The sequence below is a fragment of the Erythrolamprus reginae genome, chromosome 7 (assembly GCF_031021105.1).
Source record: "Erythrolamprus reginae isolate rEryReg1 chromosome 7, rEryReg1.hap1, whole genome shotgun sequence".
NCBI classification, from domain to species: domain Eukaryota; kingdom Metazoa; phylum Chordata; class Lepidosauria; order Squamata; family Dipsadidae; genus Erythrolamprus; species Erythrolamprus reginae.
The window spans coordinates 52,142,907-52,164,398 of record NC_091956.1 but is presented as its reverse complement, the minus strand read 5'-3'; the positions used below and the strand labels follow the sequence as shown (position 1 = coordinate 52,164,398).

The following is a 21,492-nucleotide window of genomic DNA, read 5'->3' as shown; positions in this document are numbered from 1 at the left end:
TGGGCCACTTAATGACAATGGTCAGAAGGGGATAATCAGAGATGATAAGGAGATTGCTGAGAGGCTAAATGACGTTTTGCCTCCGTTTTCACTGAGAAGGACAGAGAGCAGTTGCCTGCAGCTGAATTAGTTTTCTCAGGGAGGGAATTAGAAGAATTAAACCAGATAGAGATAAACAAGGAATATGTTCTTGCATGCCTTACTAAACTAAATGTCAACAAATCGTCAGGTCCATATGGCATTCTCAAGGAACTCAAGTGTGAAATTGCTGAACTTCTAGCTAAAATATATACAGTGATCCCCCGGGTATTGCGACCCCGATCATTGCGAAATGGCTATATGGCGATTTTGCAACCCGGAAGTAAAAACACCATCTGCGCATGCGCGCCCTTTTTTCTATGGGCACGCATGTGTAGATGGCGCCGGGCAGATCAGCTGCTGGGCGGCTTCCCTAGGTCTTCCCCCTCTTGCTGGCAGGAGGGCGAGCGGCGGGCATCAGCGAGGAGTTTCCCCACCGCCCACGCAAACTCCTCGCTGCCGCCCGCCCTTCGCCCGCCCACGCCGTTCATTCTCGCCGCTTCCCAGCTGAGTCCTGAAGCGAATTCGCTTCAGGACTCAGCTGGGAAGCGGCGAGAATGAACGACGTGGGCGGGCGATGCACGAGCGGGCGGCGAACAAGCTGAGTCCCCTTCCCAGGAACCCCAATCTTCGGCTCCTCGCTAGCGCTGCGGAAGTAAAAACACCATCTGCGCATGCGCAGATGGTGTTTTTACTTCCGCAGCGCTACTTCGCGAAAACCCGATCATTGCTAGGGGTCCTGGAACGGAACCCTCGCAATGATCGGGGGATCACTGTAATATTTTTCTAAGATCAGGCACTGTACCTGAGGATTGGAGGGAGGCAAATGTAACTCCGATCTTCAAGAAAGGGTCCAGAGGCGATCCAGGAAATTATAGATCAGTCAGTTTAACCTCAGTTCCAGGCAAAGTGATGGAAACCATTATTAAAGATAAAATTACTGGGCACATAGAAAAACAGGCATTACTGAAAGAAAACCAACATGGTTTCTGCAAAGGCAAATCATGTCTTACTAACTTGTTAGAATTCTTTGAAGGTGTAAATAAACATATAGATAAAGGGGCCCCAGTTGATATTGTATATCTTGACTTTCGAAAGGCTTTTGACAAAGCCCCTCACCAAAGGCTCCTAAAAAAGCTCTTTAGCCATGGAATTAGAGGTCAGGTCTTGTCCTGGATTGGTAACTGGCTAACTTGTAGGAAGCAAAGGGTGCAATAAATGGACAATTCTCTGGATGGAAAGAAGTGAGAAGGGATGTACCCCAAGGTTTAGTTTTGGGTCCTTTACTTTTTAATTTATTTATTTATTAATGATCTGGATGTAGAAGTAAATAGTGAGGTAGCAAAGTTTGCTGATTACACTAAATTGTTCCAGGTAGTGAAAAGTTAAACTGATTATCGGGAGCTCCAGAAAGATCTCTCGAAAATGAGTGAGTGGGCAACAAAGTGGCAAATGTATTTTAACCTAAACAAGTGCAAAGTTATGCATATCGGGGCAAAGAAACCCAGTCATATCTACCAACTGATGAGGACCAAGCTTTCTGAGACAACCCAAGAAAAGGATCTTGGGGCTTTGGTGGACAGCTCAATGAAGATGTCAACCCAGTGCACAGCAGCAGTAAAAAAAGCAAATTCCATGCTTGGCATGATTAGGAAGGGAATCAAAAATAGGTCGGCAAGAGTTGTATTGTCTCTGTACAAATCAATAGTGAGACCACACTTGGAGTAATGTGTACAGTTCTGGTCACCACACTTTAAGAAGGATATAATGGAACTAGAAAAGGTGCAAAAAGGGCAACAAGAATGATCAAGGATATGAAGCACCTCCCTTATGAAACCAGGTTGCAACACCTTGGTCTCTTCAGCTTTGAAAGATGGCATTTAAGAGGTGACTTGATCAAAGTGTATAAAATCATGCATGGGATAGAAAAGGTGGATGGAGAAAAATTCTTTTCTCTATCACACGATACTAGGACGAAGGGGCACTCCCTCAAGCTCATTGGTAAGAAAGTGAGGACAAATAAAGAGAAATATTTCTTCACCCAGAGGGTCATTGGTTTATGGAATTCACTTCCAGAAGAGGTCGTGACAGCTGTCTGTCTTGATAGCTTCAAGGTAGATTTAGACAGATTCATGGATGCTAAGTGTATCAATGGTTATTGAAACAGATATCCAAGTGCCGCCTCTATGTTGGTTGAGGCAGACAGGATTCCCTTGGGTACCATTTGTTGGGGGTCAAAGGAAAGGGAGGGTTTGCCTTCTCTTTCTGCTCAAGATCCCCATGGACAATTGGTGGGCCACTGTGTGACATAGAATGCTGGACTCGATGGGCTTTGGCCTGATTCAGCATGGCTCTTCTTAGGTTCTTAGGTCTGGAGTAACTGAATTTGATTCGTGTCTATTTTATGAGAGACAACATGCGGTTTTACTTCCAACTATTGTCAAAATGACAGAGGTGTGCTGTGTCAACATCGCATCATGGTATGGCTACTTGTTTCCACGTTACAATTTAGCAAGTACTTGTAAGGACTTGTGGGAGTACTTTTCATGTATTGTTGAAAATAAAAGAGGGAATGTGAAAACAAAATCAGACACATGCCAATGAAGATCTGTGGCTTTCTTAGCATTTTTCAAATTCATGCAACATTTTCCAACATGAAATGAAGTTGGGGAGCAGACTTGTATTATACTGCTGTGTAAATAGTAGCCCTCACAATATATCAATATTTGTAGAAATTAACCTATCTAGGCTGAAATAAGTGCTCCCAGTAAAAACATAATTTCATGCTTTGCTCTTCAAATGAGAAAATGAAACTGTTTTCTTTGAAATGCAAATACAACTCAGACATTCAGACAATGAATGCTTAAAAAGTCTCCAGGTAGCATACAAATCTCAAACCCAACGCAAAGGTTTGTTCACTTTAAGAACAGCTCCTTCTAGAGAAGTTCTGTTTCTCAGTTTCTGCTCCAATAAGGAAATGGAACTGGTAGTTTTCAACTGGTGACTGCAACTGGGAGTGGAAATCTGATCATGTCATTATTTATTTATTTATTTATTGGATTTATATGCCTTTTGACACTTGTTGTGAAGACCTCTGCCGTCAGGCATGGGGGAACTGAAATATCTTTCCCAGGCCTATACTGTTTATGTATGGTATGTTGTGTGCATGTTTTTTTTTTAAAAAATATGGGTTTTTAGCTTTCTAATCATTGAATTTGTATTATATATTGTTTTCTGTTGCTGTTGTGAGACGCCCCGAGTCTGCGGAGAGGGGCGGCATACAAATTTAATAAACAAACAAACAAATAAATAAATAAGTATCTCCACAAGTATAAGTATCTCTTCTGGAGATATTTATAGGTCGAGGCATCCAACTGACCAGAAGTATTTTAATGATATTTTCCCCATAGTGGGTAAGTGAACATGGTCGTCTTTAAGTGAATCCATTTGTTCAAATGATGGAAGTGACAGAAATCTGCAAAAACCATAGCAAATTATAGTCATGTGACCACAAGATAACACACCAGGTCTTTGCCAAGCATCTAATATGTGATCACGGGGAGGAGTGAGTGCAATTATTTATAATGTCTGGAAGGTGCCTTAGAGCAATAAAATACTTGTTCTGTGATGATCTTAAATGTGAATAATCAATAAGCAATCAGTCATAAGTCAAGGATTATCTGTATATTTCTTGCCTGAAGAGAAAGAATGTTAATTCTTGAGAAAAGAAAGGAAGAAATAAGAAAGAGATTTTTCAGGAAAACAGAAAACATAATCTTAAATTGATGGGAGGGGGGGTTTCCATTCAGAAACTGCATACATTTTCATGTGGTTCAGTAATATGCAGTCATTCTTTAGAGCAGTGTTTCCCAACCTTGGCAACTTGAAGATATTTGTACTTCAACTCCCAGAATTCCCCAGCCAGCAAATGCTGGCTGGAGAATTCTGGGAGTTGAAGTACAAATATCTTCAAGTTGCCAAGGTTGGGAAACACTGCTTTAGAACAGCGGTTCCCCGACTTTTCTGGCAGAGACAGCAATTTTGTGAAAGAGGTTTTTTTTCACAGATTGAGGGGAGGATGTGGTTTCAAATGCAACCTAGATCCTGCACATGCTCAGATAAAGCTTTGCTTGGTTGGCCACTGCCTGTATGGCTCAGTTCCTTACAGACCATGGACTGATGTTGATCTGTGGCCTGGGGGTTGGAAACACCTGCTTTACAGAATAAACCACAAAAGCAAAGGAAGGCTAAAAGAAAACTGTTGTGGATAAACTCCAGAAATATAAAAAGAAAACAATACGTTTAATGTGGCAAATTTCCATCCTTTTCATTCCTGTCAAGAATTATTCAACAATGGGTATTGCAGAGATATTTATAACACGGACTTAGGAACTTTGGAAATGTAATGCAATTGTTGGGAAAATTCCCAATTAAAAAGTTAAGGAAAGGTTTCATTGTTAAGAACCAAACAAGGGTATTTGATCCTGGACTGATCAGAGATAATAATCAGATTATCTGTGGTAAATAAGAAACCGTGCAAACATTCTATGAATAAATACAATAGCAGACTGCTAACAGAAAGCACCATTAATAGAGTGCTTTGAACTTTAATTGCACTGCTGTTTAACCTGTTAACTATTTTTTCTTTCATATACGTATGCTAGGTCAGTTGGGTTGCAAATAGATGTAGAAAGTTATAAATTTTGGACCTGTTTTGCACGGTTAGCGGGGAGCTATTATTGTAGTAATAGATTTGTCAATGTTCAATTAGGGGGGAAATACATGTTTTTGTCTTTTTTTAAAGCCACATTTTTGAAAATCCGGTTTTGTTTTGTCTCTGTTTAATTATTTTTCTTTTGTATTTTAATTTCTGAATGAAATAAAAATGAAGACATTCCTGTCCTAGTTAAGAAAGAATCATATCCTGTGCTCCAATTAGCCAGCAGATGTCTAATAGGCTCATGAAAACACTAGTAAGCCAGATGAAGGTGGTTGGTTGTATGCACATTCTAGCAGCCAACACTTGCAACACTTAAAAGATGGAAGAAGATTCAAGCTGACATATCTATGCTCCCTGCACCCTGCCTGTTATAAATGCACTTTGATATCCTGAAAAGGTAAATGCTTAATAATGAATTACTAGACTTCAAAAAGTACCATTGTCAAAAAAGCATTTTACTTACATTTTGTTACCAGGGGATATTGAAAGAGCCTGAAGATTTTGTAACTGCATTATTACGATCATAAAACTTGAGCTCTTTGTATCGTATCTTTTAAGAAGATGAGAGGAAAAACCCTGCATTAGACATCACATATTTACAATGGTCAGTAGAAACTTAATATCTTAATATATGTAGTGACTCACCGAAGCCCTATTTGTACTTGAGCAGTTTCCAGCATTGTGGTATCATTTTCACTACATGTGACTTCTTCATTGCTATTGGGTCTAAAGAACAGAGTTTAAGACAGATCAATGGCAATGACAGAAATACTTTTGCTGACTGCGAATTGAGGGCAAACACACTTGAGCACATAATTGATAACTGCTGGTGAACATTTTATTTTTTGAACGCTAATATATTTCATTTTTATTAGAAATAAATTTGTGTAGGAAATTTTCTTCAAGAATACTGAAGCTGTTGAAGTGTGATATATTTAGGAAACAGTGCTAAAGATTATTTCACTAACAGCAATTTATTTGAAGGTCCCATCCTTATAGATCATAAAAATTTACATGATCTTCATATTGTTTGGCTATATAAAATGGAACTAGTTTACATACTTTGATTACTTTGAAAAAGAAGACATAATAAATGTAATTGTTTGTACAGACATGATCTCATATATTTGAAATTACTACACTGGGATATAAGATTACTGCGCTGGGATATAATTACTACACTAGGATATAACATTACATTGAAAGTTTTAGGTCAATATTGGAACAACTTTTCTGTTATCTATCTATCTATCTATCTATCTATCTATCTATCTATCTATCTATCTATCTATCTATCTATCTATCTATCGGACTTATATGCCGCCCCGCTCCGTGGACTTGGGGCGGCTTACAACATTTCAGTAAAAATACAATAAATAAAACATTTCTAGGCCAATTAATAGAGTAATTAATTTAAAATTTTCTTTAAAACTAGACATTTAAAATCAAAGAAACACATACACACTATCACACCAAAAACATTCATCGGGCAGAGGCTGGGGTCTAATGACCCCAGGCCTGGCGACATAAATGTGCTTTCAAATTCTTACAGAAGGCAAATTAATTTAATGAATTAATTTTGCTTTGTCCATTAACCTTACTTGAGGTACTGTCTCATCCTGATGGGAGTGGCCCGTACCACCTGCACTGGCAGAGGAAGCATGCTGTAGATCCTGTCAGTCAAGGGATTTCAGCTGATGGGCTCCAGGAGCAGACCCTTTTCTGTCATGGCTCCTGCCCTTTGAAACATCCCACCCTCTTTTAATTTTGAAAGAGCAACAAGACCTGGCTCTGCCAAGTGGCTTGGGACCCAATAGGAAAGCTTCATACTGGAGATGGTTGATTAATTAATATCTAATCCCATCTCCCCACCTCTTGTGTGTCATGCTCCCACCTTTCCCATCTGGTTTTAACAGTACACAATTGTGAATGTATAAAATTATAACGTGTTATTTAAATGTTATTGTCTTTCAATAAATTAAAGCATGTGTTTGCCATGCCTGCACAATTAAGTCTTGTTAAAAATTTATCTGAATACTTAATTATTTTCTAAACATATTAGAATGTTCCATAAGGAGGACTGATTAGTTCTCAAACTCTTCAGTTGTACTATTTTAAATTGTAAAATTTAAATTACATCTATGGAGAATGTGTTCCAGTGTTGATATTAATACTTATTTACACAGATTTTAAGGTGTCATTTTTACCTAGGAGAATGTATATTCTGTTCCATTAATTCTTTATTTTCCTGATTGTTGATTTTTGTAAATCTTTTTAAAATTATTCTTTGCCCTATCTGTTTGACTTGTTCTGAAATTGCTGGAGGGTACAAAGCCAAATGTTTGAATGTATTGTTAATTCTGTTTTCTGACAAATAGGAATATTCCTGGCTTTAAACCTACTGTTTTACAGAAGCTTCATAAACTCCACTGTCTCCAGCCACAGACTCATCAGATACAGCAGCAGATACACAGCCTGTCTTCTCCTCAAGCAAATGAGTCCTTGTTCTTCTTGAAAAGTCAATACCTAGGTAAAGGAAAGAACCTTTATTTTAGGCTGTAAATAAGAAAAGCATTCTCAACTCCTGGTCAAACTGACATGGAAGATTCTGGGTTCCAAAAGTGTAATTAAATTTCATCACAAGCATTACTTGAATTGAAATAGCAATCAAATTTTTCAAATTTAGAATGAGGCTTCTTTACCACTATGTGCATTTTATAAGGCCAAAAAAGAAACCTATTACTTTTCTACAAGTCTTAAAAGTAAAGATCCCTATCATTTACCCCTCAATTTTTCCTCGTCTCAAAATCAAAAAAGCAAAAGAAGAATGTGTCAACTGAGACAGGTCCTAGCATTAGATAGAATAAGTTGGCAATTTCAGAGTAAGGGACTATTTTCAGAACCAACAGTACTGACCTCAATGGATTTTTTGGCAACAGGACTATCTTTGTGTACTCTGTCTTGTCTTCCAACTGTTACCTGCTACGCAGACATATACTTGCAATTTTGCCCTATAGCTACTATTGAAATCTCTTGAGTTTTTGCACACACAATATAAGAACATGCCCTTTTTATCTCAAGCAACAAATGTTTTAATCTGTAATGCACCCCAAGTCCCAATCGGCTGTTTAATAGGAAACAGGAACATATGATTTCATCACAACATCTATATAAAATTGTTGAACTTCTGAGATTTAAACAGTAATGATTTAAAGTGGCTACCAAAATTAAGTTCACCTTTACTTAGAAATCTTTTTCAGTTTAATTATTGCCATTTCAATCATATTGGAGAAACACTGCAAGGCACACTGTTTGAGAGTACTTTCAGATCGAATGCCAGTGTCATAATAAACTAAAGACTTTTGACAGGAAGCAAATTAGATTCTAAATACGTTAATTAAGGTATTTTTTAATCCTTTCTGAAAATTCTATATGGTAAGATACAAATCCCAATTCTGTTTTGGATTCACCAGTGACAGAATCTAGGATTCTGCCACAAAATTTAAGAGAAAATTCAAGTTGCTTTCTCCTGATTTCAAAATTCAATTCCTGCTAAGTTTTCCTGCAGAAACCATAGTACAATCAATGCAAGCATCACATTGTAATGTAATAACTTGCAAGTGCATGGAGTCCTTTTATCTATCAAGGAACCAAATGTATTGGTATGCATTACACCCCCCTCCTGAGTCATGACTTTACATCTTGTTAAGATGTTTAAATTTTAAGGCTTCAGATTAGAGGATTGATTAATGCATTTTTCCTTTCATTTGTAGCAGTAGGGATGCTTTTTCCTTGATGATGAAGTGCTTTTTCTTTCACCACTTTGAGAGAGGTGAAGGTGATGACATGATTTATTGATTACTCTCAGGAATAAGCACAGCAGTCTGGAATCGACTTTGACAATGACAGAGTCTATCTATGAAAGAACTTTACAGTTATTCTAAATCTGTTATTTCAAAAGATACTCCACACAGAAAAAAGCTGTGTGTAGGAGACAGTTTCCTCTGCCTGAAATAAAGATGCAGATAAAAATGCAAGCTTGTGCAGCCTTATCAAAGCTCTCTTCAAACCAAGGCTAAAACTGATTGATTTCAATGTGAGCAAAACTAAAGATCAGGTTTCATTGATTTATCAAAATCAGTAGAATTACAAGATATAAATGTGAAACTGGATATACCGGTAATCCAAATATTTACATAATTTTTGGAAGCTTTTCATTGCATTTGATTGATTATGAGACAAGGACTATAATAATATTTCCTAATCTGGTGCCCTTTACCTGCATTGACATATTCAGACCATCAGTAATAATGCCTGGTGTACAAATAATCACGCAAGGTGATGTCTCAAATTTGAGAGCAGATGGCTGTTCAGAACTTAAGTAAATTGTATTGGCATATTCAGTCCATCAATAGGCCTTTAATTGAGTGAGAACCTTGCAGGTTCAGGAATTTTAAATTTGGAGGAGATGGTAAAATGAACAACTTTTTCCAATGAAAGTTAAAGAACTTTTATTGAATTCAGGACATTAGAATTTGTATAATTATTATTATTATTATTTATTGGATTTGTATGCTGGAGAATGTACATTATAAATACACAAATAAAATACTGAAAGTAATTTTTAATGATCATCAACATTAATATTGACATAAAAATAATGTTTAATATCCCAAAATATATTATCTGACATGAGGACTTTATACTTTTAAAAATTAGATAAAGCTTATTTAGGCAATTATATCCCCTTAAATTAAATGTAATATGTAATTTTGAATGAATATACATGCAATTGTACTATGTTCCAAATTGTTCTCTGACATTTCACTTTCTTCTCCCTTTCTGGTTAAGCTGCCATTAAAACTCAAACTAAAGACAATCAATATCCCATTTTGGAGTTTTCATGAACGATCATGTGTTGTTGTTTTACAATCTAGGCCAGTGATGGCCAACCTTCTTTGGTTTGCGTGCCAAAAGAAGTGTGTATCGGTGTGCTAGCATGTGTGCACATACCCATACCCCTTTCCTCTCCCCCTCGCATGTGCACCATCCCATGCTGCCCCCCTGCGCATGCGCACAGGCCTTTCTAAAGCCTGGTACATGAAAAAAAATGCCCAAATGGGCAAACTGGAAATTCGGGAAAATGCATTTCCGGTTTGCCGTTGTACTGTTTTTTGCACTCTGGAGGGTTCAGGAAAGTCATAGGTTCACTATCACGGATCTAGGCTAACCTACAGTAAAATTCCCTGGTGGTCTATGTTCAAGAATTGGCCACCGCTGGTCCTGCTTAGCTTAAGGTACCAGGCTAAAGACCGAGAGACCAAATTCTAACCCACCGACAGGAAACCAGGTGGGCTGACTTTGAGGGTCTCTCCCTCTTAGTCTAGAAAGAAGATGACAATGGCAAACCAAGCCTGGGATGTTGTGGCCTAGAGGTGGAGCTTTTGTCTCATAATCAGGAAGTTGTGAGTTCAATCCTAGGTAGAGGCAGATATAAGGGTCTCCTGCTTGGGCAGGGAATTAGACTAGATGATCTGCAAGGTCCCTCCCAACTCTGTTAATCTGTTAAAAATCTAAAATCATTGTCAAGAAAACAGCAGACTCCTTCAGGCAGCTGGTAGGAGCCAACAGGGTATCAAAGCCCCTTGACCCTAAAAGTTGACCACTATAGCTGCTGCCATCTGATGTGATAATTAACTAATCTAATAATTGTTATCAATGACAAATCCTTTATATTTGTGAATGTATGTTTTATATTTTTGAATGAATGTTCACTAGTAGGATAACGCCTCAAAACTTCAGAATGGGACCACATTTTGTGTATCAGGGGAAGAATTGGCAAAACATAATTAAACATTAAGCTTGACCTGGCCAAGGGTGATGGGAAATAATTATTTATTGTGCCTTCATGTCTGTATTGATTGACTCTTGTTGACTACCTGGACAAATTTCTGCAGTTTTCTTTGCAAGATTTCATGGGTTTTCTTTCTGCCTGCTTCCTATGGCTGAAAAAGAAGGACGGGCTCTTCATTTTACTCAGGGAACTGAGCAAATGGCAGAGTGTCAATACTGGGAGCCAAGTTTGGACAAGTTGGCAAGGGACACAGTGTCAGAAATGTAAACCAGCCTCTTTCATTACAGATATTTGCTTGCTAAACAATGTTCTTTAATCCCAAAGTTCCCAACATCAACCTATATAATTCAGCAACAATGTTAATGACACTTCCATCCTTTACTCTAGCCACAAAGAGCAGAGTTCAAGATATTGGTGCTTACTTTCAAAGTACAATGGCTTGAGCTGAAATACTTGAGGGAACACCTGCTCCTACAATCTGCTTCTTTTGGTTTTGAGTTCATTGCTGCTCTGGGTATTATTGCCATTTGAACTGAGGCAGGTTACTGCTGGACTAGGGTTTCTAGAATTGCTTCTCATGGCATCCATTATACTATCTTTATGGCAAACAATCCTTTTTAAAAAAATTTCCCCAAGCTTTTAAATTTACATATTTTAATTATTTAACTGACACAGCAAGTGACAATAACTAGCCACTCTCGGCTGACTTTGGAAAAGCTAAGAAGAATCCCAACTGGTTTGTATGTAAAGGGAACCATCAGGAAACCACAGAGTGGCAAACTTTATTAGGAAATTTAAAAAGACATCCTATATTTTACCAAGCAAATAGTATGGCATGTTCATGGAATCACCAGGATTTCAGGCTTCGTTCAAGAGAGACTTTGAGCAATACCGTAAGTTACATGTTATTACTCATTCATTAGTATTGTTATTACTCATTCTTATTATTATTTTGGAAACACTATTTGGTTGAAGGACACTATAAAATGTAGCTTCACCACTATATAATGTTTTTATTTCTACCCATGTAACTAAATAACAATGATTTCTAATTAAAAGAATTGTATGTGAAAAGGTGTATACAGTAGTACCTCATCTTACTAATTTAATTCGTTCCATAACCAGGTTCGTAAGTAGAAAAGTTAGTAAGATGAAACAATGTTTCCCATAGGAATCAATGTAAAAGCGAATAATGCGTGCAAGCAAGGGGCATACGTTCTGTGCCCGAACTCTCTTCAATATGCCCCTGGCTTGCTGCTACATTCTGTGCCCGAACTCTCTTCAATATGCCCCTGGCTTGCTGCTACGTTCTGTGCCCGAACTCTCTTCCAAAATGCCCTGCACCCGCTGCTACCTTCGCCACCCATTCTCTCTCTTCTCCAATGCCTTAGCACTTTGCCTTGACGGTAGCAGAAAGGATCGGGGGAGAATGGAGACCCTGCATGGCAAAGCCTGGCTCCAGTTCCCTTGCAATCAAACTTAAAAGCGCTTGTTTTAGCCGCTGCTCGCAGCAGCAGCAGCTGGAAGAGAAGCGAGGGTTCATAAGACAAAAATGGTTCGTGAAAAGAGGCAAGAAAATCCTGAACGCCCAGTTCATATCTCAAAAAGTTCGTATGAAGAGGTGTTCGTAAGACGAGGTACCACTGTATTTGGTATTCAACCAAAATATGGCAATCCACTATTCAAAACCTTGGGGCAAAGGAGCAAAAAGATTTTGAACATGCATCTTCAATCTGCTTAAATCAATATACTGATAAATCAAATTCTTAATAAACAACACAGGTGAAAAATGCAAAACAATGATTCACAGCTATCAAAAAGCTTACTGGACACAGCAGCTCGTACAAGAAGAAAATAGTCCTTTCTGACAGCCATGGGAATCATTTACCACTGTTGAAACTAATCTAGTATTATTTAGAATATTTCTGTCATGGATTTCATTATGTTATATACTTCTGCTGCCTGCTGGCTGCCTGCAATTTGGCAGTTCAAATCTCATCAGGCTAAAGGTTGACTCAGCCTTTCATGTTTCCGAGTTGGGTAAAATGAGGACCCAGATTTTGGGGGGCAACATGCTGAGTCTGTAAACCGCTTAGAGAGGGTTGTAAGGCACTTTAAAGTGGTATGTAATTCTAAGTGCTATTTTATTTTATTTATTTATTATTTGGATTTGTATGCCGCCCATCTCCGAAGACTTGGGGCGGCTCACAACAAGTGAAAAAACAATCCAATACATAATCCAATTAATTAAAATATTAAAAGTTTTTAAAAAACCCTATACTAACATACACACACACAAGCATACCATGTATAAATTCAGCGGGCCCAGGGGGAGATGTTTAGTTTCCCCATGCCTGACGGCAAAGGTGGGTTTTGAGAAGTTTACGGAAGGCAGGAAGAGTAGGGGCAGTTCTGATCTCCGGGGGGAGTTGGTTCCAGAGAGTCGGTGCCGCCACAGAGAAGGCTCTCCCCCTGGGGCCCGCCAACCGACATTGTTTAGTTGACGGGACCCGGAGGAGGCCCACTCTGTGGGACCTAATCGGTCGCTGGGATTCGTGCGGCAGAAGGCGGTCTCGGAGATATTCTGGTCCGATGCCATGAAGGGCTTTAAAGGTCATAACCAACACTTTGAATTGTGACCGGAAACTGATCGGCAGCCAATGCAGACTGCGGAGTGATGGTGAAACATGGGCATACCTGGGTAAGCCCATGACTGCTCTCGCAGCTGCATTCTGCACGATCTGAAGTTTCCGAACACTTTTCAAAGGTAGCCCCATGTAGAGAGCATTACAGTAGTCGAACCTCGAGGTGATGAGGGCATGAGTGACTGTGAGCAATGAGTCCTGGTCCAGATAGGGCCGCAACTGGTGCACCAGGCAAACCTGGGCAAACGCCCCCCTCGCCACAGCTGAGAGATGGTTTTCTAATGTGAGCTGTGGATCGAGGAGGACGCCCAAGTTGCGGACCCTCTCTGAGGGGGTCAATAATTCCCCCCCCCAGGGTAATGGACGGACAGATGGAATTGTCCTTGGGAGGCAAAACCCACAACCACTCCGTCTTATCCGGGTTGAGCTTGAGTCTGTTGACACCCATCCAGGCCCCAACAGGCTCCAGGCACCGGCACATCACTTCCACCGCTTCGTTGACTGGGCATGGGGTGGAGATGTAAAGCTGGGTATCATCCGCATATTGATGATACCTCACCCCATGTCCTTGGATGATCTCGCCCAGCGGTTTCATGTAGATGTTGAATAGCAGGGGGGAGAGGACCGACCCCTGAGGCACCCCACAAGGGAGAAACCTAGGAGCCGACCTCTGACCCCCCACTAACACCGACTGCGACCGGCCAGAGAGGTAGGAGGAGAACCACTGGAGAACAGTGCCTCCCATCCCCAACCCCTCCAGCCTGTGCAGAAAGATACCATGGTCTATTGCTGAAATATTAATCTCAACCATAAGAATAACAAGCACACTCTAAGAAAGTACTATACTTTCATTTCTAGAATGGTTTATACTTTAAAATATATTCATTTTTGGACATATTTTACAGTGGGGAAAATGTCTATTGGTTTTCTGTTTCCTATTTCCATTCCTGCAGCAGCCTCACTGGCTGCCCTGCCTTCCTGATTTTACAATAGGCCAATGGGATAAATTCCTTCTCAATGGCTTCCTTTGAGATACCAAGATGCAACAATTGTCTCTTTCTTACTATACCCTTTTGGTACAAGATTGGAAGGCGGGGGAGCAAATCACATCTTTATACATTTAAAAGACTAATTGTTTGGATCTTGTAAAAATAAATAAAAATAAAGATCTTGTAACACCAAGTAACAAATGCAAATTCACTTACAACAAATCCATGCAGTTTACGTGAGACATCACCTTCTGTGATTTCTACACCAGGTATCATTACAGTTTTCAAAGAACTGTCTGTTAAACTACTGTAAAAACAACAAAGAATCTTGCAGCATTTATTTATTGTGATATAATTTGTTGTAGAGGATGTAATGCTTAATCAGATCTATTAATATATATAAGAGAGAAATACATACAACCCACCAGAATTGAGGGGACATTAAATTTGAACTACGTTAGTTTTTTGAAGTCTAAAAAAAATATTTTAATACTTGGATTCTATGGCTGTTTTTAATACATTGTTGTAGGTTGCCTAAAATTACTTTAAGGAGCAGCAGTATACAAATAATTAACACAAACCAATAACCCTGGCTAGAAATAAATAATAAAGTCAGAGAGAAATGAAATGCAGAAATTACAGGCAGAAATGCAAACTCCTTGGTCAGTCACAAAATTGGAAGGCTGAGATGCATACATACTGTGTGATAAAACAAATACCCTGGAAAGTGAAGGAATATTTGGAACTCCACAGAACGCTGTGACTGCTTTAAAAGTGGGTATTTTTCAGCAGAATTACTAAAGTCATTAAAATAGTTTTAATTAAAAATATTGTTTTTGTTAATCCACTAAAGCAGTGGTCCCCAACCTTTTTTCCACCAGGAACCAGTTTCAGCAAGACAATTTTTCTATGGCCTGGTGGGGGCAGAAAAGTATAGTGTCTGAGCGGCAGTCTCTTCGGGACTGGGCAGCACAGAAGTTAAAAAAAAGATAAATAAATAAATAAATAAATAACAAACAAACAAACAAACAAACAAATATTTCTCATTTCTCTTTTTTCTCCCCTTTTTGCTTTCATTTCTTTCTCTCTCTCCCTTCATCTCCTTCTCTCTCTCTCTCTCTCTTGTTTTCTTTCTCTCTCTCACTCTCTTTCTCTCTCTTTCATTCTCTCTCTCTTGCTATCTCGCTCTTTCTCTCTCTCCTCCCTCTTGCTCTCTCTCCCTCACTCTTTCTCTCTCCCTCTCTCTTTCTCTCTTGATCTGTCTCTTGCTCTCTGTCTCTCTTGCTTTCTCTCTCTCTCTTGTTCTCTCTTTCTCTCTCCTTCTTTCTTCTCTCTCTCTCTTGCTCTCCTTTTCTCTCTCTCTCTTGTTTTCTTTCTCTCACACTCTCTCTCTCTCCTGCTTTCTTTCTCTCTCCCCTCCTTTCTTATCTCTCTCTCTTTCTCTCTCGTACACAATGCCAGCAACAGAGAGAGAAAGAGAGAGAGAGCGGAGAGAGAGCGGAGAGTGGAGGGTGGCTTGCCGGTCCGCAGCTCCCTGGATGAGCGGCCCCGCATGGTCCCAACGCCAGACTCCGTCATCACCTCCGCCCCATCTGGCTCTCCAGCTAGGAGGCAGCAACCACGTCCACCCCTTTGCCCTCCCTGGTGTCCACGGTGCCCAGCGCCCGGCCCCACACCGGCTTCGCCTCCTGGTAGCGTGCTCAACCTCTACCTGCAGGAACGGGTGGTGGGGTGCTGCGAAGGGCCGTGCCTGAAAGCCACCACGGCACCATTGTTGTTGTCATCACGGCGCAAAGCCACACAGTCTCGGATCACTCACTTCTCTGGCCAGCAAAGCCAGCTGCCCGGGAAAGCGGCACACTTTTTAAATGCGCCCTTTTCAAATGCGCTGCTTTCCTGGGCAGCCGGCTTTGCTGGCCGGCACAGGGCACTGCTCATCTTAGCGATCTTAGGCAAGAAGAAGCAAGAGATCTGGGACTGCGTGGCTGTGCGCCACTTCAAAAGTTTCTGCATGGGGGGTTCCTTGGGTGAGGGGAAAAAAGGGAGGGGGCAGATGTGGAAGTGCTGACTCTGCGGACCGGTGCAACATGCCCCGCGGCCCAGTATTAGTCCGCGGCCCGGCGGTTGGGGACCCCTGCACTAAACCAGTGATGGTGACCCTTTGTTTCTTCGGGTGCCGAAAGAGCATGTGCACATGATATCATGCATGTACGAGTCCCCATGCCCATAATTCAATGCCTGGGGAGGGCGAAAACAGCTTCCCCCACCCCTTGGAGGCCCTCTGGAGGACTGGAAATGGCCTGTTTCCCAACTTCTGGTGGGCCCAATAGGCTCCTGTTTCACCCTTGCCCAAGCTCCAAAGGCTTCCCTGGAGCTGAAGAGAGGGTAAAAACGTCCTCCCCTATCCCTCCAGAGGCTCTCTGGAAGCCAAAAATGCCCTCCCAGGGCCTCTGTATGAGCCAAAAATCAGTTGGCTGGCCCACACATGCACGTTGGAGCTGAGCTAGGACAGTGGCTTGCGTGCCAGCAGATATGGCTCCGCGTGCCACCTGTGGCACCTGTGCCATAGGTTCGCCATCATTGCACTAAACAATATTTAGCATATTAATGAGTTTATAAGATTTCTAGAATGATTGTGTCACATTCACACTTTTTTTTGGATGACTGCTTTCAATATATACTTATATCTTTCTCTGCAACATACCAATTCATCCTTCTGCCTTTGGCCAGTCCTTGAAAGAACCGTTGTACCTACCTGAACGGTCTTCTCGATGCCCTGGAAGGAGAGTCCAGCATGGGTTTAGCTCAAGTCTTATTGGTAGGACTGAGTTTTAAATTAACATAAATACATAATAATTAGGTACCGCCCCCTTGCTGCCCCAAGTATCCAGTTTTAAAAAATGAAAAGATGTAAGAATAATCAACTTTATTAACAACCATAATGAAAAACACTAATATCAACCAAACAAAGCTCCCATGGTTCTTCGGGAGGGTATGGACTCTCCTTCCAGGGCATCGAGAAGACCGTTCAGGTAGGTACAACGGTTCTTCTCCCATGCCTCCTGGAAGGAGAGTCCAGCATGGGATATACCCAAGGTTTAAAGTTTCAGGGAGGGAGATTGTGAACCATGGGTGGTACCTCCCCGCACACCTTCTGGAGTACACGCCTGCCAAAGGCAGCTTCAGCCGAAGCGAAGGTATCTAACTTGTAGTGACGAATAAAAGTTGTGGGTGAACTCCACGCCGCGGCTCTGCAGATATCCTCAAGGGGTGCTTGCGACGCCCAAGCCGCCGAGGAAGCCACACTCCTTGTCGAATGAGCCTGTATACCACTCGGCGGAGTCCTTGAACTCGCCTTGTACGCCTCAACTATGCACAGTCTCACCCACTGGCTGATGGTATTGGGAGACACCTTGAGGCCCAGTTTACTAGAACTAAATGACACAAACAAAGCCTCAGTCTTGCGTAAACTGCTGGTACGCCGGATGTATAGTTTCAACGCTCTGCGTACGTCTATCTTGTGCCACTTAAGTTCTAAGGGGTGATTACCACGAATACAGAAATCCGGTAACACCAACTCCAGAGCTCTGTGAAAGTGTGTGTTGATCTTTGGGAGAAAGGTGGGGTCCAAGCGCAAACAAACTCTGTCCGGATAAAAATGACACAAGTCTGATCTTACAGACAGCGCGGACAGTTCGGACACCCGCCTTGCTGAGGTGACTGCCACCAAGAAGGCCGTCTTGAATGAGAGGTAACGCAATGAAACAGTCCTTAACGGTTCAAAAGGTGGCCCCGTAAGGGCCTGAAGTACCAAAGTTAAGTCCCATGTGGGAAAACGACGAACAGGAGGGGGGTGCGTGTTGGTAGCCCCTCTGAGAAAATCCTTAATCCAAGGGTGACAAGTTAAGGGACCCCCATCGTCCCGCTTTATAATAGTGGCAAGCGCTGCGACCTGGCGTTTTAGCGTGTTTGGCGCCAGACCTTTCTCCAAACCTTTCTGCAAGAATTCCAAGACAGGGATAACTGAGGAATCCTCTGGTCGAAGGTTCCTATCATTGCAGAAGGAATGGAAGGCTGCCCATGTTGCCTGATAAATTCGGACTGTGGAAGGACGTCGAGCCACTTGAATAGTTGCGATGACATTCTCGGGAAGGAGACAGCTCCTCAACCTGTCCCCTTCAAATGCCATGCGGTTAGGTGGAACCATTGGGGTTCCGGGTGGTACACGAACCCCTGGCTGAGGGATATTTGGTCGTCCGGTATCCTCCACGGTGGGGAGATGGACAGTTCTCTGAGGTCCGCAAACCAAGGTCTCCGAGGCCAATGAGGCGCTAGCAAGAGCACCTCCGCCTTCTCCATCAGGATCTTCCTTATCACCGATGGAATAAGCGGAATGGGAGGAAAGGCATAGAGCAGAGCCTTTGGCCACTGTAGATGTAATGCATTGGTTCCTTCGGCTCCCGGAGATGGAAAACGGGAGTAAAACCTCGGGAGCTGGGTATTCTGGGGGGTGGCGAATAAGTCCACCACCGGTACTCCGAACCGACGCGAGACCTCTTGAAAGAGACCCGGATCGAGTCTCCACTCCGTCGGGTCCAGTTCCTGGCGGCTGAGCCAATCCGCCTGTTTGTTGTCCTCCCCCGCAATGTGTTCTGCATGCAGAGAGGAGAGATGAGTCTCCGCCCAGTCGAAGAGAAGGACCGTCTCTTCCATCAGCCTGAGAGAGCGCGTTCCACCTTGGTGATTTAAATGTGCCCTGGTCGCTACGTTGTCCGTGCGTACGAGGACGTGCTGACCTTCCAGCAAGGTGGAGAAGGCCAGCAAGGCCAAGCGGACCGCTCTCAGTTCCAGGAAATTGATATTGATTGGGCGTAGTTCCTGGGGGCTCCAGAATCCCTGAGCCACCTGGGAGTGGACGTGGGCGCCCCACCCCAACAGACTGGCGTCCGTGGTGAGGATAGTATGACGGTATGGTCCGAAGGGAGTGCCCTGCCGCAGCGCTGGAGATCTCCACCATCTCAGGGAAAGTTGCAACTCGCGTCCCACGAAGGTTAGACGGTGTGTATGGCTTAATCTCCGACACTGGAATGGGAGCAAAGTCCACTGAAGCAGTCGATAATGGTAACAGGCCCAAGGGACAATGTCCATGCAGGAGACCAGGGTCCCCAGCACCTTTGACAGAAAAGACAATGGGACCCTCCGTTCTTGTTGAAGGCCGTTCACCAGAGAGCAGATGCGCTGTTGTCGCTCTGGAGATAGATATACTTCCTGAGAGGCCGTGTCTATCACCGCACCCAGATGAATGAGTCTGGTGGCCGGGATCAAGTGGCTCTTTGGCATATTGATGGTAAATTCGTGATGTTGTAGACAAAGCATCGTGGTTTGCAAGTCCTCGTGCGCCCTCTGGCGGGTTGGAGACAGAAGTAAGATGTCGTCCAAATATGCTAGAATTCGGATTGGCTGGGACCGTAGATCGGCCAGCAACGCTTCCAGTATCTTCGTAAAGGTACGTGGGGCCGATGACAGGCCAAAGGGCATTGCCCTGTACTGGTAATGGACGTTGTGTAGACAGAATCGGAGAAACTGTCGATGGGTCGGGTGTATGGGAACATGCAGGTAGGCCTCCTTTAAATCCACTGAAGTAAGAAGATCCCCTGCTCGAACAGAGGTCAGGATGGAGCGGAGGGAGGCCATCTTGAACCGTCGATAAAGAACATACTGGTTCAAACGTTTGAGGTTCAAGATGAGTCTGCAACCTCCGGAGGCCTTGGGTACAAGGAACACCTTCGAATAGAATCCCGTACCTTTGGAACCGTCCTGAACGGGTTCGATCGCTTGGATCTGTAAAAGGTGGAGAATTTACTGATCCAAGAGAGACCTCCTTTCGGAATCCCTGGGTACGGGGCATGTGGTAAAATGGTGCGGAGGGTTGTACATAAATTCGATCTTTAGCCCTCGTGAAATAGTGGCTAGGACCCAGGGGTCTGAAGTAGTAGTTCGCCACCTCTCGCTGAACTTTTGTAGCTTGCCCCCCAAAGGAATGCCGTCCAGGCAGTCACTTGGAACGTCTAGCGTTCCGTTGTTGGTATCCCCGGAATGGTCGTCTGGTTTGGGAAAAGCCTCTGCCCCGTTCCTGGGAATACGGTCTGTCATTCCTATAGGATGTGGTGAAGGCCCCTTGTGAGTAAGGCCTGGCCTGCTGTGAAGTGGCGGACCACGAGTCCCACCGAAAGGACTGCCTACGGGAGTACGGACCAGTCCTTCGGTCCTGGCGACGAAAAGACCTTGGGAGGAATTTCCTCTTATCCTTATCCTCCACCAGGACAGGATCCAGGGCCTCCCCAAACAATTTTGTGCCCTCAAAGGGGGCCGAAGACAAAGTCCACTTCGACTTGGCATCCACCTGCCAGTTTCTTAGCCAAAGCAGACGCCTTGACGAAATGGTGGAAGCCATAGCCCTGGAGGCAAATTTGGCGGCATGCAGGGTGGCATCGGTGGAGAATTCCGCCGTCGCAAGGAGCTTATTCAAGTCCTGTCGCAATCGAGTCTCGTCAGGACCCAGCCTCGCCTGAACCTCCTGGATCCACATGATGGATGCCCGACTGAAGAACGAGGCAGTGGATGCTGCTCGAAGAGCCCAAGCGGCCATCTGGTGGGTCTTCTTGAGAAGTGTCTCTGCCCTCCTTTCATCTGGTTTTAAATTGTCAGCCGTCTCTGAAGGTATGACAGCGCGGGAGACCAATGTGGCCACTGGCTTGTCCACAGGGGGAAACTGTAGCAGGTTCTCCATGCTGTCATCAAAAGGTATAAAACCTGCGTTCCAGGTTGGAAGGCCCTTGCGCCGCCGCCGGATGCTGCCACGGGCGCTTAACATTGTCGAGGAAAATCTCCAGTGCAGGAACCTTGTCCGATTCCTTAGCGGGCTCCTTGCATAAAGCCGCCGAGGTACGTGGCCCATCTGCTGGTTCCACTAGCGGTGTTGCTCCTGGCACATCTAAGGCTTGCTTTGCCTTGTGCAATAAAACCCTAAATAAGGAGGGTTTAAAGAGGCCGGCCACTGCTGGCTGCTCCGGAACGGTGAATTCGTCATCCGACAGGCCATTTCCGTGATCACTGTCGTCCTCAAAATTGGAGTGGTCAATTGACATAGAACCCAACCCAGTAGGGGGCGGTGGTGCTGACCAGATATCCCTGGGTTGGGTAGGC

At 43.0% G+C, this 21,492-nt stretch overlaps 1 protein-coding gene across 9 annotated transcripts in view; it reads right to left on the bottom strand.

Annotated features, from left to right (window-relative positions):
• Window positions 1-21,492, bottom strand: part of WWC2 (WW and C2 domain containing 2) — a 203,210-nt gene that overhangs the window by 36,763 nt on the left and 144,955 nt on the right. For all 9 annotated transcript variants that reach the window (XM_070757482.1, XM_070757484.1, XM_070757485.1 and 6 more), the window contains 3 exons: window positions 7,201-7,324; window positions 5,444-5,524; window positions 5,262-5,348 (listed from right to left, as the gene is read on the bottom strand). In XM_070757482.1, coding sequence (XP_070613583.1) covers window positions 5,262-5,348; window positions 5,444-5,524; window positions 7,201-7,324 — 292 coding nt within the window. The remainder of the gene's footprint in view (window positions 1-5,261; window positions 5,349-5,443; window positions 5,525-7,200; window positions 7,325-21,492) is intronic.